This window comes from Sciurus vulgaris (assembly GCF_902686455.1).
Source record: "Sciurus vulgaris genome assembly, chromosome: 5".
NCBI lineage: Eukaryota > Metazoa > Chordata > Mammalia > Rodentia > Sciuridae > Sciurus > Sciurus vulgaris.
Window position 1 is genome coordinate 137,413,447 of NC_136465.1, and position 17,113 is coordinate 137,430,559.

Genomic DNA, 17,113 nt, shown 5'->3' on the forward strand with positions numbered 1-17,113 from the left:
TTCTTTTGGTTCCTTTACATAGAAAAGTTCACTGACTCTTAGTTTAAAGAACAAAAATGCCCTCTCATCATTCACTGAAGGCTTACAGGTATCCAAAATTAAAGAATAGGGGAGGAAGAAATCAAGCTTGTCATAAACAATTTATTATTTTTCTAAAAGTTTACAAACTGAGGGCTCCCAGGTTAAGAAGGCAGATTGCACAAATTCATCTGAATTCTCCAAAATATCCACTAGAATTATGATAAGGGGTTTTAACAGACAGAAAGACAAGACAATAGCAGCAAAAGTTTGGAAGCTAGAAAACAGACAATAATCAATTTCACTTGAGAACAAAAATCTCAACAGTAAAAAAGCTAAGAATGACCCACATACAGAGTTTTCAAAAAAAATAAGAACTGGTAGCATCCAGTACACTCCTGTAACTAGGGCTTAAAGTTGAAGATGGCTAAAACAGGGAATTAGGCAAAAACTTTTAAGCAGCTTAACCCTTAGATATTCTACCCAACCCTAGTAGAAATATAAAAGTTCCACCTTTTGAAATAAAACTAAACTGAGACTGGGAGACACAGAATACCTAAGTTACATGACTGGTTGTGACTATAACAGAATGGAAGCCAGGCCTATCCCCAGACACTAGGGACAGAGAAATTACTACTGATGGGGTGGGGGGAGGTTCTGAAATTGGGGCTTCTCAAAACAAGTACCCATTTCTAATGACCCAACACTAAAATTCCAAATCGACAAGGCCCCCATCCAACCCTCAAATTTTATAATCAACTTTTATTTTAAAAGTCCCTCCACTGCCCCTCCCCCAATCCCTCAACTTAATGTCAATCTTAATGAGCAAATGACCAAATACTAACTCATATCTAAGGAAAACCTTTTGCATTATTATGACTAAAACAAATGGGTGAAAGAAAATTAAAGAGCAAATTGATTACATAGGCGAAAGAAACAGCCAGAGAAAAGATACAACCATCAATGAAATGGAACAGGATGATTTGAAAAAAAAAAAAAAAAAAAAAAAAAAAAAGAAGAACAAAAAGCAAATAAGGCCTTAGAAACTAAATACAATAGATTAAAAATCTAAAACTGGAAAAACAAGGTTTCTTCAGTTCTGCCCAGAAATAACAAAGAGACTAAGATGAAAAATAAAACGAGAGGTAATTAAAAGACCAATTCAACATATGACATCTACCAGGACTTGAAGGAGAAAACAGAAACAAGCCAAAAAAAAAAAAGATCAAGAATATTTCTTAGAACTAAAGCTACTGAATTGCTAGACTGAAAGGGTCTATCACTGAATGTCTAACAAAAGAGAGAAGATAGGCAAAACAACAGGAAAAATTTCAAAACTCCAAAGCCATAATAGGTTTCGGAAATATTATTTTAAAAATCTACCACATGGAAATGATCAAGAATTGACTTTAACCTTCAACACAGCGACACTGGAAACAAAGTGCCAATGAAGTACTGCCTTCAAATTCTGATGAAAAGTAATTCCTACCTTAAAATTCTACACAAAACTATCAGGCATAAAGTAGAAAAGTCATTTTCAACCATGTCATGTATCAAAATAATTTACTTTCCTTGCACTTTTCCAAAAAAGTACTAAAGAACCATAAGAAGAAACAGTGTAGAATATAGAATACTTAAGAGGAGAAAGAAAAGGAAATTCCAGGAAGACAGTCAAACAGACTCAAAATAACAACCTTATAAACAGGGTTAAGAAATCCAGATGAGAGCAGTATCACTTTGATATCAGTGAGTATCAGTGAGCACACAATCACTTTGAGAGATGATATCATTAAAAAGCCTGCTGCCTCTATTATTTTTATGCTAAAGACAGTATGTAGACATGAAAATATTGGCCAAACTCTCCAGTGTACTTGCATGCTGTTGACTCTGAAGTAAAGTTACCTGTCCTCCTACCACTATGCAACAGATAATTCCATCATTTTCCTCACCTCAGGTGTTCTTTTTAACCCATTCTGAACTGGCAGACTACTATGAAATTAAAGGCAACAAATATTGTGCAGCTCATCCCATTCCATTCTCCCTGACCATATTTCTGCAAGACATCCATTCACACTAGAAACCTACCACACAACTTAAAACTATTTCCCAGTACACATGTTTCTAAGTGCATGGCACCTTCACCCTATAACTTTTCCAGATCAGGAATCTTAAAAAGCCTCAGAAAAGTTTAAGTCAAACTGTGACCTAAATAGTCTCTTTTGCTTTTTATTGTCCTATCTTGAAGTCTTTAAATAACAGTAGATAACACTGTTTTACACAGCTAAGTTTGGCTTGCTATTCAGCGCTTCAAAACTAAATATTGATTAGTAACTTATTGGTAGTAAAACTCTAAAGAAAAGCAAAGAAATAAATTATATAAAAGCTAGATAGTGTTTACATACCTGGAGAGGAAAGGTGGGAAAACAAGTTAGAAGGGGCACAAAGGGCTTCTAGTATAATGTTCTATTTTTAACTTCTGCTTGTATCTTTTTGTTCAAATTCTACAAATACATTTATTTTATATATATCTTGTACCTATTGTGTTTCTACCTTTTATATATATACATCTTGTAATACTGTAATGTACCCGTTACAATATTAGTAGGAAAATCTTTGGGAAATACATCTTTGGGAAATACGTACATGGTAAAAATTGATTCTGCAAGTATTTATGCTCTATTATAGTGCTGAGCACTTTTCTAAGAATAAACACTGATAAATGATTTACTATGAAAGTGATTATATATACTGTGTTTTTTCATGGATATGCTGTACCCGACTTTCATAACAGCAAGTACCAAGCATTAGTCATTATCATACATTTTCATAATACATAATTCATACAGAACTATGATACAGTACAAAGTGATGTCAAATCTCTCAAAAAGTATCAACTATCTGCCACTTACTTGTCAATGTCTGCCATGTTGTAAGAACTTCAAATATCTATGGAGAGAAACATCAGTGTTAAAATATTTTTTCAGGACATTGCTTAAAACAAATGTTACAATAGGCTTTTAAAATCTATGCTATAAAAATTATTATAGTAACACCATCAGTAAAGAATCCATATTTGCTATAAAAAGAAAAGTAGTACCAGTCTTTTATCCGAAATCTTTTAATAATTATGAATGGTAAATTTTTGCCAAACTTTTTAGGCTACTTAGCATCTTAGAACAAATCCACTTCACTTTTAACAGTATTATTTTTTATCAAATTCATGTTAAAAAAAATATTTGCTACCTATTGTACTTATACTCCTAGAGATCTTAAAAAAATAAAGGTTTAGTAATCTCTGCATCACACCTCAGCCCTTTAAACAATCATGGTAATTGTCAAGATCTATGTCCCGAACTATTATGTCAGATAAACCTATAACTCTTAAAGGGTATCTCATCTCACATGACTGATGAACAACCATTCCCACGGACAACCATTCCCACCATCCCTAGCAACAACTTCTTCTAGTAATGCTGACACACTGTCAATTAACATTCATTACCAAATCTAAGTTTATTGTGAAGACTGATTAAAGCATGTCTAAAACAAAAAGTTTAAAGCTTACAGAATACTACTTTAGAAGGGGAGAAAAAACCCTTAAGGTAAATGTGTTATATTTAGGTAGAAAAATGGCTGAATGTTAAGTTATCCAGATTACTAAAAAACCTAAACCAAATTTAGACAGAATTCCAAGTTTTTATCTTTTAAAAATTAAAGTCTTAGTTTTAATTCCATAAAATCTTACAAGATGAACTACTCTTAAACCAGCATGCTTAATGTTTACTACTTACAATGAGTATTTAAGATACTGATTTTAAGACAAATAGTAATATTTGAGGAATATTACTCTTCTAGTATCTGTCCAATTATAAAGAAAATATTCCTTCCTAATGTACTACTTTTAATATAATAAAAATAATACATAATGTACATACTTTTAATATGCTTTCCTTTTGTTTTAAATATTTCCAAATTTCTCCACTGATACTGGGTAATTAGTAAAATGTTTGTAGCAAACTATTGATGAATGCTAAAAATTAAGAAAAATACTGAAACTTTGGCATCAAAGAAACATAAGTGGATTCTAATTGTCTATTAAATAGTTAAGAATTTTCTTTCAGTGCAGGGAAAATTGTAATGAATATTCATTCTTAAGTCTAGGTTCTATGTTCTTATGAACTAGTATTTTTATGGACAGTTATTCCTGGTCACAGGAATATCAAAAGCTAAGTTTAAATATATCCATCTCCAGTCTTAGTTATTTACTTATAAGAATGTTCCATAAACATCTAAGCCTTTTGTTTTTCATATTCACCTTAAAGATCCTTCCAAAACTCTGGTGAACAAAGCCTATACATCTTTCAGAGAATTCTTCCAACCTGAACAACTGGTTCAAACAACAAACTCCTATAAAATCCTATTTCTTTCCATCCCATGATGTCTTAAGTATATAATTAAACATTAGCGTAAGCTAAGGTCTCTCCCAACTTTTCGGATGAGACTCATGATTACAGAAATTACATGTGTTTTTGTCAATCACTACACTGTATTTTTCAGGGTAATACACACAACTTATAAGCTTCTTATTAGCATGGAATTGTGCATACAAGGGAATGCTTTGAGTGAAAATGGGAGTTCTCAAGAACTGATATGGAAAGAACACCAAAGCAAGGTGTAAGACATATGGTAAAATCCCACTTAGATATGAATTTAAGTTTCTCATACATGTACATACTTTTATAATATAAACAAAACCTTTACACAGATTTTATTGGTGTTGGGGAAATGAACCCAGACCACATGCTAAGCATATAACTATGATTGAACCACACCACCAGCCACCTAAATAAAACTTTTTCTCTAGAAAGACACCAGAAACCTAAAAGTAGTTACTCTATTATAAGAAAACATGAGAAATGAGAACTTATCTTAATTTTTATTCTTTTCAGTTATACATGACAATAGAGTATAATCTGATTTATACAAACCCAGAGTACATCTAATTAAGATCCCAGGCTTGTGATGGTACATAAAGTAGAGATTCACTGTGGTAAGAACTTATTTTTTTCATTTTGCATTATTTGGTTTTCCAGCACAAAGAAATTTACTTAAATCCGTAATATTTTGGAATTTTCTGGGTTGAAAACATTAACATACTGTCTAATAAACCTAGCTACCGCCAAAAATATGGAAAAGAAATCTCAGAATTTCCAAATTCAAATTTTTAGGCCATTTTAACATGTTCACAGAACTACCCTCAATGTCCATTTTTTAGCATTACATTTAGAGTCTGAACTTTTAAAATAAATCTCTTTTTATAATAGAAGATCCAAGACAGCAAGATGGAATTTACTTAGATACACTTACTCCAAACTGCCCATTCAGGAAAATTAGGTTTATTGCTTATGTACACTTTTAAAAGTGGGCCTAATTTCATAGTTAAATCATTATGGTTTACAATAGCTTTGTAGCAATCAACAGGCAAACAACTGCTGGCCTCATTTCATCATCTATGAAAAGCTCCCCCGCAAAATTCCCTCATTGGATTGACTTTATTAAGATTCAAGGAGCATACCACATTCATATATAGTTTTATATTTTTAATCAGCATTTAAAAATGTTTTCATCCTGTTTCAAAAAAAAAAGGATTCAAGGAACAAATCCAAATTTAACTAGAGTTTGATTCCTAGTAAGTGCTGAATACACATGCTATTTTCATCCAATCCATTTTGAATTATACCATTGTACCTATGGTTCTCCAAAATGATTAGCTGGGATGATAGTTAAAAAATAGATTATTTTATTCTTGATAAATATATCATAGTAACTTAAGATTTGATATTAGGAGAAAATGGGAAAGGGGCATACAGAAACTCTCTGACCTATGTCTACAAATTTTTTGTAAACCTAAAATTTAAGAGCTGAAAGAAAAAAATGATTCTCTGAACCCCATCCCTAGATTCTGAACCAACAGACCCAATGGAGCAAGACCCAAAAACACTCTACATTCTAAACCACCACCACCACCCCAAGCTTCTGAGGCAGGTAGTTCTCAGATAATCAGACTGTGCTTGAGAAATATGGATTTATATTAACACCTACATTATTTTTAAAAATCTGGTTGGTATTATATAAAACACTGTTGAACATAAAATTGCAATCCTAAATCTGTGAAAAACTTCCATTCCTGATAATGATAAGCTATATTATGCAGATCAATGCTGCCAATAAAAAATAATTGAAAGTGCAGAATAAAGTGTTAAGAACAACACTGAAACACTAATAAGATAATACAGAATTAGTACTAGTCGAAAATTGAAGGCAAAACAGGAAAGTACTTTGCCCTGAGGTCAACTGCCATTATCAGCAAATGTGAACTCTGGTTTTAATCATCTTATGGTGAAATCAAAATTCTGAGCCTATCCAATATGGGGAATCTTTACAGTAAACTGAAATTAAGCAAGAAACCCAAAGTGCTATGTCTTCAGAGAATATAAGCCAGTTTTCTTAGACAAATGGCCCAAACTGATTTCATCTGTGCTGTTGCTCCAAACTCCAAGATCCAAGCTTAGTGTCCTGGCAGTGTACTCACCAGGACCTGCCTATCATCATAGATATCTAATAATTCACACAAGTAATTTTCAAAGGTAACCAGAACAACCTAAAAGAATACAACAGAAAACAGTCCTACTTAAATACTATTGTCAATTAGACTATAAACAAACCACAAAGGTCAAAAAACAACCAGTCTTACCAAGCCTAAAATTATAGTATTGGGGGCTATAGGTATAGTTCAGGGATCAAGTGCATGACCGGCACGTGCAAGACTATGGGTTCATTGGAAAGGAAAGAGAAAGGAAGAAAAAACAGAATAGCCACGTATTAAGTTATACAGATTTAGAAATGAACTGAATTTCCAAAAATAAAATTAACACATCAAATTAAATAGGTTGACTTAGAAGTAGATTAAACAAAACTGAGAATTAAGTGAACTAGAAGAAAGCATAGAAGAAATATTCTAAAACAGAGCAAGAGACCAAAGAATGGAAGTACTGAAATGAGAAGACATTTTATATACAACAAAGTGTAAAAAGACTTCACACCTGTAATCCCAGCTGCTTGGAAGGTTGAGGCAGGAGGATCACAAGTTCAAAGACTGCCTCAGTTCTTAGCAAGGTCCTAAGACAACCGGTTGGGGATATGGCTATGTGGTTAAGCGCCCTGGGTTCAATCCCTGGTACGAATTAAAAAAGACTTCATACAAGTTCTAGGAGGAGAGGAGAGAATAGGATACATTATTTGAACAAATTAACAGCTAGAGTTTTCCAGAACTGATGAAAGTCACTAACTCATAGATTCAGGGAGTCCTACAAATTCTACTCAACGTACATAAAAAAGAAAGTCATACTTAGATAAATAAGTAAAAAGGCAATATCTCAAGGACATTTAAGTCACCTAAAAAGTACACAAAAGATTAATTTCAAAGGCATAGGACTGACAGCTGGATTCTCTTAGATACCAGATACCAAAAGATAAAGAATTCAGAACACGTTGAAAATAACTAACAATCTTAGAATACTCTATGCAACCAAAAAAAACTGTTAAGAATGAAAATAAAGCAGATACTTTCACTTAAAAATACCTCCAATCACTCTCAGTGAAATATTCTCTAAGAATAATGTTCACATGGAAGGCAAGTGATTCCAGATGGACACTTTAAAATACATTAAGGAAAAAAGTATCTGTATATATCTAAATGAAGATTGTGTTTGTTTTTGAGATGAGGACCCATTAGGTTCCCCAGGCTCATTCAGAACTCCTGGGTTCAAGTGATCCTGCTGCCATAGCCTCCCCAGCACAGGCACTCACCACCATGTCCAGCTAAATAAAGATTCTGAAAGAAAGAAAATTACCATTTTGTGGTATATTAAAACGTTAAAATTACCAGAATACTTGAAGTCAGTGGCATGAACAAAGAAAGTATTAAAGCAAAAGCACTCCAATGTTTGTAAGTATGCAAACAGTAATTTTCAAAATGACTCCCAAAAGATTAGACAACAGTACATGTAACGTCCAATGCAATGAAAACACACACTTTTAAAATAAACCTGAAAAGTTGGGCACAGTGGTGTATATCTGTGATCCCAGCAACTACAGAGGCTGAGGCAGGAGAATTCCAAATTCCAAGTCAGCCCCACCAACTTAGGGAGACTCTGTCTCAAAATAAAAAATAAAAAGGGTTGGGATGGAGGTCAATGGTAAAATGTCCCTGGTTAAATTTCCAGTATCAAAAAGTAAATAAAATAAAATACACCAGTAAACCCTTACATCAAATGTAAAACTAAATGCTCCCAGTAAAGATTCTAAGACCAACCAGGCATGGTGTCACACCTTGATCCGGTGACTTAGGACACTGAGGCAGGAGAAATCACCAAGTATGACTCCATGCTTGATGACTTAGCAAGACCCTCTCAAAATTAAAAAAAAAAAAAAAGGCGGAGGAGTAGGTGAGGCTCAAGTTGTACACCTGGTTTCAATCCCCAGTACACAAAAGAAAAAAAAATTTCCAAGACTGCCTTCAAGAAAATTCAGTGTCATTCTCCTGATAAGAAACTCATCATCTATAGTGTTTCAAAATTCAATACAAACCTAACCAGAGGCACCCTGGAGCACTACATTGTCTGAAGAAAAAAATAAAAGACTTCAAAAGCATTACTAAAAAAAAAAAGGTCACTTTTTCAGAAACGGTTCGATTTATAATCCAATATATAATGTATAGAAGATCTTAATGGAAAGGCATGGTGATTCCTAACAGAATTCCTGAAAGTAAATCTTACTCTGAAAATTCAAACATGAAGAAAAACCTTCATTGACTAACTCAGGCCACAAAACTGATCATTTTGTGGTCTTTTAATAACCAGATGTCCAGACTTCCACTATCAATTAACTTCTTACCATTCTGATAACCCTTACTCTTGAGTAAATTCTCCATTCTATCAATGAATAGGAAGAAAGCCAATATTAAGGAGCCACTCTGTAAGGAATTACAGGCTTTCCTCCTACTTTGGAAGTAAAATATTAAGCACCTGGCTTAGCAACACAATCCTGAAGTAGTTAGGATTTAAAATTTGACTTTCAAAATACAAGCCCATTCCACTATTCTAAAAACCAGGGTGCTTTCCCAATCAGCCTGTTACACAGACTATTTACTAAATGTAATTATTCCTTACAGAAAATAACTACTTCATGATGAAACAGCCAATCATTAAAAAACAAATATGGTTTAAGCCAAAGAGGGAAACAATAATACCCAGAAGAGTGCTCCTTTTACCTCAGACCTCATTCCAAAGGTACTTTAAGCAAAATTTATTTTACCACCATATTTGGCTACAACTCAACCTCAGTTTAAACAGCTGGTTTTTTACACTCAATTTTTCATTTCAGTGCTATCAATAGTCAACTGAGAACTTTGTATTAGACTCTCAAGCAAACTCCTATTTGAGAACACTGTCTTCTGTCCAAAGAATATCTAGAGTATCATCTAATACAACAAGAAGGAAACTTACTCCAGGACCCAGGACATTTGGCCAAAACTCATCCCATTTAAAAAATTTATCCTTATGGATGTTCCAAAGTTACATGTACGTGTACCATACATAACTTAAGTATATATGGCCCAACTACATGGAAGACCTCATATAACTATACAGTGCTGTAGCTTTTCCCTAAAGCACAACAGAATCCAAAATGTAGCAGTTTAAGTCAAAGGAACATCCTTAAAAAAAAAAAAAACACTACAAAAAAAAAAAAAATCACCTCATTTTAAGTCATCACTGCTCAGTTACTCAGTTACGTAACCTTGGTTAGCTTCTTTAACCATGATACACTGTTTACTTGTTAAAATGTTAATACTACCTATCTTTAAGAGCACTAAATGAGAATTACACATAGAATAATTTTAAAACAATGCTTGAATAATCACCCTGTAACTGCTGTTTTATTATTTTCCCATTGTACTTTTGTGTTCTTTACTTTAGAAAATAATTATCATAACCCTCTTGTGGGGGTGGATATCAAAAGGCACGAACTTCTGCAGCAAGCAAAAATGTATTCAAATAGCAGTAAAAGGCAGAAATGATAAGGTATAGAAGCCACTTTTCATGACGTCAATTACGTGTTCTAATACTGCCAATGCACTGAAGAACTTTACAAGCAGAGGTGTAAAGCAACCATTCCCACCTTCGAATCGCCCCTCCACCCAACAAGAACTACTTATTCAGATGAAACTAGTTTGAAATAGGACTTAAATATTTACTCAAAGAATAAGCCAAGATTACAAGTAATTATAGGTTTGATTAAACCTTAGAATCCAAATAGACTGATCATTAGTATTTCTACACTGGAGAAAATGAGGGGTTCATTCTTTAATCTTTTAATTTTATTGTGAATTTATAACCAAGCAAAATACTAAACTAATAACAAAATTTTGTTTGACATTCTCCAACCTTTATATGTCAAGCATTCTGCCTCTTTTAGTCCCTGCTATAGAAAGACCACTTGTTTTGAAATATTTTAGGGAATTTACAGTCAAAATTAGTCATCTGGGGCCAATGTGGGCAAACTGAATAGTAATGAGCTATGGCATTTTGGATCACACTGCTTCTGCTAGGAATGTTATTTAAAAAAAGAAAAAAAGGAAAAAAAAAATTGGGACTTGGGTTGTGACTCAATGGTAGAGTGCCCTCCTAGCATGTGTGAGGCCCTGAGTTCGATCCTCAGTACAACTTAAAAATAAAATAAAGGTACTGTGTCAACCTAAAAACTAAAATATATATATATATTTTTTTTTAAAAAACTCATGTAATGACAGTCATATGCCACATTTAGTATTAAATTAGTAATTCGTTCAATTAGTGGGTCTAATATAAAAAGTAGATACTTTGCAACAGATAGAATTTCCAAATACATATGATGAAAAGTTTTTCATTTCACTAACAAACATTGTCTTGGGATGAGCATATATGAAGTCAAGGTTTTATAATGACAGAAGATTTAGTTTTCTAACTACATCTGCTTATGTTAGTTCCATCTACCCTAATGACCAGTCTTAAAACTGTACAGTCTAGATTTAGGTCACGAATTTCCATTTGAGCAGCTTCAAACAAGCTTAAGACACTAGAATCTCTGATGATACTCAAAACCTCATTTTCCTCCAGATAGTTTTAAATAAATTACATATATGTGTATGATTTTTCTCTTATCTAAAGATAGTACTACTTCCTAAGATAAGGTATTAATTTAAGCTGAGCAGAAAACAGGACATGGGTTGGGGGTGTAGCTCTGTGGTGGAGTACTGGCCTTGCATGCTCAAAGCCCTGGGTTCAATCCCCAGCATAGCCAAAAAAAAAAAGAGAGAGAGAGAGAGAGAACACAGGTACTACTTTCAAAAGACGTTTTCATGGCATTCTGGAAAAACAGCAAATTTTCTCTTACAGCTGTCCTGAAAATTTGCAAGCAAAAAAAGTTGTGAGATTTTCAAAGTACAGTCTTGCCAGAACCCATCAGACCAGTAAGTTTAAACCAGGGACTCCTTGAGGACAGCCTGTGCCTGACTGAGTGATCCTTTGTACTAGCCCTCCCCAGAGGACCTAAGCAGCCTCCTTCTTTAACTACCAGATTTTTAAGGAAGTGGGGCGCATTGACAAGGTAGCAGGTACTCACTGGGCTTGGTCAGTTTATATTAACGTCTCAACCCACCTCATACTTCTTCCTCCCCAACCCCATTCACTTAAAAATAGCTAGTGAAGTATATTCTGCGAGGCACGTCGAGAAAGGAAATAATGTTAGAAAGACTGTAAGAATTAAAACTATAACAGGCCAAACCCTTTATCATCTTAGAAACGTTTGAATTAGATTAGGATCAATCCTTCCCCTTCCCCACCCCTCAAAAAAGCCCTGTCCAAGACACCCACCTTTCCACCTTATGTACTAACTGTATCTGGGACACACAATACATTCTTTTGTTAATAACCGCTAAAATAAGCGCTTTACACGAAGTAATTCTTTAAAATCCTGCCAGTGGAGGCCCTCCCCATCATCCATCAGCTAACATTCGAATTTCCTCCGGTACCAATAAAGAGATTTAAGAGCAAAGAGAAGCATTTAAGAGTTGGAAACCCAGGGACCGGGATTTATCAGCTCATCATTCTTTTTCATATCCTACCATCTTTAGAACTTTCACTAAAAGTAAGAACCCCCCACCCCCCAGGCAAGGGTCTCAATCCCGCCAGGTGGCAGCCACGCAGCCCTTCACCACGTGTCGAGGGAAGCCGCCGGGGGTTTCCCCGCCCCGCGCGGCCACCGCCCCCAGTGGGCGGAGAGCCCCGCAGCCTCCCCGCCCCACTGCCTCGGGCCTGGTCCCTCTACTGCCCCTCCCTCCCTCCCGTCGGAATTCGCAGCCTCTCCGGTTCTTTCCATCCCCCAGGGGCCTCCTTCGGGTTATTATTTGGGGAGGAGAGGCGGGGGCGTCGAGGTGGCGGGTCCCGCACTCGGCCCGGCCCGCATTCCGGGCGCTCCCGCTCGATGCCGCGCGGCAGCCGACTCCTCTAAATACCCGGGCGTCGCCGCGGCCTCGCTCCCGTCCGCGCGCAGAAGCCGGTGGGGCCCCGAGAACCTCTGGCACCGTAGGGCGCCCTGACCCCCCCGCATCTCCTCAAAGGCCCCCTGAAAAAAGTGCCGGCCAGCCCTCGGCCCTTCTCAGGCTGCGGTGTCCAGACTCCGCGGACCACTCCGGCCTCACAGGGCGACCCGGAGGCCCAGGGCAGCGGCCACGGCTCTCCCTCCACCATTCCTCCCCTCCGCGAAGGCCGCCCGGCCAACTTCACGCTCCCCGTTCCCTTCCAGGCCCCCATCCGTTACCGGCAGCTAGTACGGGGAGCCAGGCGGCCGGAGCTGCGCAGGCAGTGACTCAGGGAGGCAGCGGAGACGGGAGGAGCAGGAGGCGGCGCCGAGAGCAGATGGCGCTAAAAAAGACCCAAGAGCCCGCCGCTCGCGCTCATATACAATTAGCGTCAGCACGTAGGGCCCGCTCCGCCGCCCTCCCCCTGGCCTCGGCGTCTCCTGGCAACGCGAGCGGGAGGCGGGCCCGGGACTGGTTGCTTAGTAACAGAACCGTCCTTCTTCGCCGGCGATCTCCAACCAGCAAGGTGGGATCTTCCCCAGCGCCCAGCTTGGGCTCCTCGGGTTCCTGCCAGGGTCTGTCCTTCTCTCTCTACTGAGCACCCTGCCATCTCTTTTCTCTCCCACTTCGCTGGAAAGGAAATCTTAACCCTGTTTGTTGTGGGGCAGGACCCTAACCAGCACGTCTCACCCCTGACCCACCTTGCCCGCCTGGGCGTTAGGCAGTGAGGATGATGGGCAGCGGCCCAGGGCTGGGCTCGCGCTGTCCTTGACGTTGATCTCTTCTTGGTTCCCATGCCTGTCCTGGCCTAATTCCTTCGACTCCCAGACCTCTGGTAACCATTTTCCTTCCTCGCCTAAGAATGACGGTTCTTTCCTCGTGACTACTTCAGCAGCATCTTCTGCTGGTTTTACTTGTCCTTAGAGGGTGTCCACAACTTCTAGGGGTGCCTCTCCATCCTTTTACCTGATGAGCAGGCCCGCTTTTCTGCTTTTCATTTGATGGATGAAATTGACTTGTTTTGTGTATTCTCAGCATACTTTATAATGAGAACACTCAGTATGTCCCCTGTTTCATCTTTCTAAAAAATAAATCCTATGTAAATCCTCACACGTATGAAACCTCTTGACTAGTTTTCAGTTGACATTGGATTATCTAATACTAACTCTTAAAAGAATCGTTCTCAAAGTGTAGCCTGGGTGTACCCAGGCCCTTCGAAGGGGAAGATCAGACCTATAGAACTATTTCTTTTCCTTCTTTCTTTTTTTCTTTCTTCCTTTCTTTTTCTTTGGGGGGGAGGGAGTCATCTATTTCTATAATAATACTAGGACATTGTTTACCGTTTATACTCTCATTCTCTCAAGTGTACAGCAGAGTTTTCCAGAGGCTCCCCGACATGTGACAAGGAAACATTGAAAGAGAAGCAGGCAGGAGAATCCAGTCATCTGTTGTGAAACCACATATGAAAGAACTTTACAGACATGTGAAACAACAAAACGACACCACTCATTTTTGTTGTTGTAAAGTTATTTTTCATATAGAAGGCTTTTCCGTGTTGCCATTGATTGATTTATTTTTGTTTTTAATTGAAATAATTACTTAAAATTTCAAATGTTAATTTCTAATATAATAAATATCAGTATAATGCACGTAAAAGTTCTTTGGAATTTTCAATTTTTAAGAGTGTGAAGAGATCCTGAGACAGAAAAGTTTGAGAACCTCTTCTCTAAATGTTGCTTCAAACTGCCTAGAATCCTCTATTTGAATCCTCACATTTAGCAATTATATATTCCATTAGAGCATTAGTGTACACAATTTTTTTCTGGGTACTCCCCAACTTTACTGAAATTAGTTCTTTTTCCCACTCTACAGATGCCTTGGTTTACTTCTTCTTGTTGTTGGTTTGTTTTTGTTTGGTTTGGTTTGGTTTGGTTTGATTCTTCATACACGATTCTCTTATTTTTCTCAACCTTCTTTGTTCATATACACCATACTCGATATCGATGTAAAGCTAACAGAGATTGTGATGGCATGGATAATGGCACTTCAGGAAGAACCTACTATACATAAACAAAATAGATCCATGCTCAATAGTACATGACACTGATTCATTTCAATAGGAGCCTCAAGAGTGTTACATTCTAATTAAAGCTATGCACAGTGTGAGATAATTAGCATATTAAAATGAACTAAACTTTCCATAACCTTTATAGTGATAGAATTTCTGAGATAAAATTGAGATGTTAGCTTTCACAATGTTCCTATCTCATTCCAGGAAGCCTCACCAGTTTCAGGTACTTCACAGGCCCTAAGTCTGGCTAATTAGCAACTTTAATAAAAAAGAAGGTAGGGGCTAGGGTGTAGTTAGAATGTGTGCATAGCATGTGTAAAGTCCTGGGTTCAATCCCCAGTACCAAAAAGAAAGATATGAACATAATTACGAAAACAAGCTAGATGGTATAATTTGAAGATGATTATAGAGTGCACATTATTGGGAGAATTGATAGTGAAATGTGGTGGATATACATCATGGACTATTATGTAGCAGAACACTGAATGTAATATGGTTAAAACTATATAGATGAATCTTTAAAATGCCATGCTTGAAAAGTAAAAATTCTGTGAGACACTATTCTACATTTAGAATTTCTCAAATTGGAAAAAAAAAAAAAAAGCTTAATGACACAAAATGCTGGAAAAGATATAATGCAATGGGAACTATAATTCATTACTGGTGGGAATGCAAAACAATCCAGTCACTTTAGAAGGCAGTTGGGCAGTTTCTTATGAAGTTTAATATACATTCACCAAGTGGGTTGAAAACATGCTCACACACACAATAACAACAAAACTGATACATGAATGTTGATAGCAGCTTTATTCCTAATTGCCAAAATCAAAAATCAAAATATCTTTCCACAGGTAAATTGATAAGCAGTGTTATATCCATACCATGGGATACTAATCAACAATTAAAAGAAATGAGCTACTGATTCACTCAACAACATGAATGAATCTCTAATAAGTTTTGCTAAGTGAAAGAAGCCAGACTCACAAGCCTACATATTATGATTTTATTTATATACTACATGGGAAAGGCAAAACTATATGGATAGAAAACTTTCTATTGCCAGGGATTAGGGGAGAGATGGAGAGTTGACTCCAGAAGAGACTTTTTAAAGTAATGAAATTGTTTTATATTCTATAGGTAGTAGATAACATAACTTCATAACTTGTCAAAATCCATTTGCTATAATGGAATTTTAAACACTCAACCAAATACTAGAGAATCATAGGATGGAAAGTAGACTGACAAACTAAGTATATTACAAACATATAATTTTATTGAAGAGGTGAGTGAAAAGGGAGTCAACTTTGGATAATAAAGTTTGACTGGATGTTTATTGGATAGAGGCAAAAGAGCTATACATAAACATTGTATTATAGTTGGTAAATTTGTTTCTCATAGGTAAGCATTAGAAAATCTGAAATCACTTTACAGGCATACTAGGAAATCTATGTTAGTTTGCTAGGGCTACTGTAAAAAAGTACTAAACTGGGGACTTAAGCAACAATGACTTATTTTTTCATAGATCTAGAGACGAGAAATGTGAAATCAAGTTGTGAACAGTTGGTCCCTTCAGGGAATTGTGAGGGAAGGATCTATCTCAGGCTTCCCTCTTTGGCTGGTAGATGGTCATCTTTTCCTTGTATCTTTATATACCTTTATATGTGTGCCTGTGTCCAAATTTCTCTTATTAATAAGGATATCAGTCAGATTAGGGCCCCCTATAATTATCTCATTTTAACTTGGTTATCTCTATAAAGACCCTATCTCCAAATAAAGTCAAGTTATGAGGCACTTGGGGTTAGGATTTCAACACATGAGTTTTAGGGTGACAATTTGGATCTATTCATTCTTACTATTTTCAGGTGTCAAGACTTGACCTTTGTTAGAACCTTTGTTTAGTGATTCTGAGGATTGAAACCAAGGGTGTTCTACCACTGAACTGTCTCCAATCCTTTTTATTTTTTATTTTGAGATAGGGTCTCTCTGAGTTGCCTAGGTTGGCTTCAAACTTGTGATTCTCTTGCCTTAGCCCCCCAAGTAGCTGGGATTATAGGTGTGAGCCACCATGCCAGTCTTCATTTTTCTTTTAACAACTAGGTTTTTCACCTCTTAGTAATGAAAATTTCACACAATTAAGGACAATTCTTAACCTAGATAAACCAGGTTAAGTCTTAATTTTTTAAGTATTATGAAACCATCTTTTTTAGAAACATTTGGGGGGAAAATTTCTTTTAAAATTCCGAAAGACAGTAAGTAAAACAGTAGGGATTGAGGCCACAAACACCATAGTTTACTATGTACTGGGCACTGTTCTGTCACCTACACATTTTAGCTCACAATAACCC

At 36.6% G+C, this 17,113-nt stretch overlaps 1 protein-coding gene across 4 annotated transcripts in view; it reads right to left on the reverse strand.

The window, feature by feature from the left end:
* Positions 1 to 13,074, reverse strand: part of NAP1L1 (nucleosome assembly protein 1 like 1) — a 32,110-nt gene extending 19,036 nt beyond the window's left edge. For all 4 annotated transcript variants that reach the window (XM_079139190.1, XM_079139188.1, XM_079139187.1 and 1 more), the window contains exons 1-2: positions 12,937 to 13,074; positions 2,928 to 2,964 (exon numbers count right to left, since the gene is read on the reverse strand). In XM_079139190.1, coding sequence (XP_078995316.1) covers positions 2,928 to 2,944 — 17 coding nt within the window. In that variant the 5' untranslated portion in view covers positions 2,945 to 2,964; positions 12,937 to 13,074. The remainder of the gene's footprint in view (positions 1 to 2,927; positions 2,965 to 12,936) is intronic.
* Between the last annotated feature and the right edge of the window lie 4,039 nt (positions 13,075 to 17,113).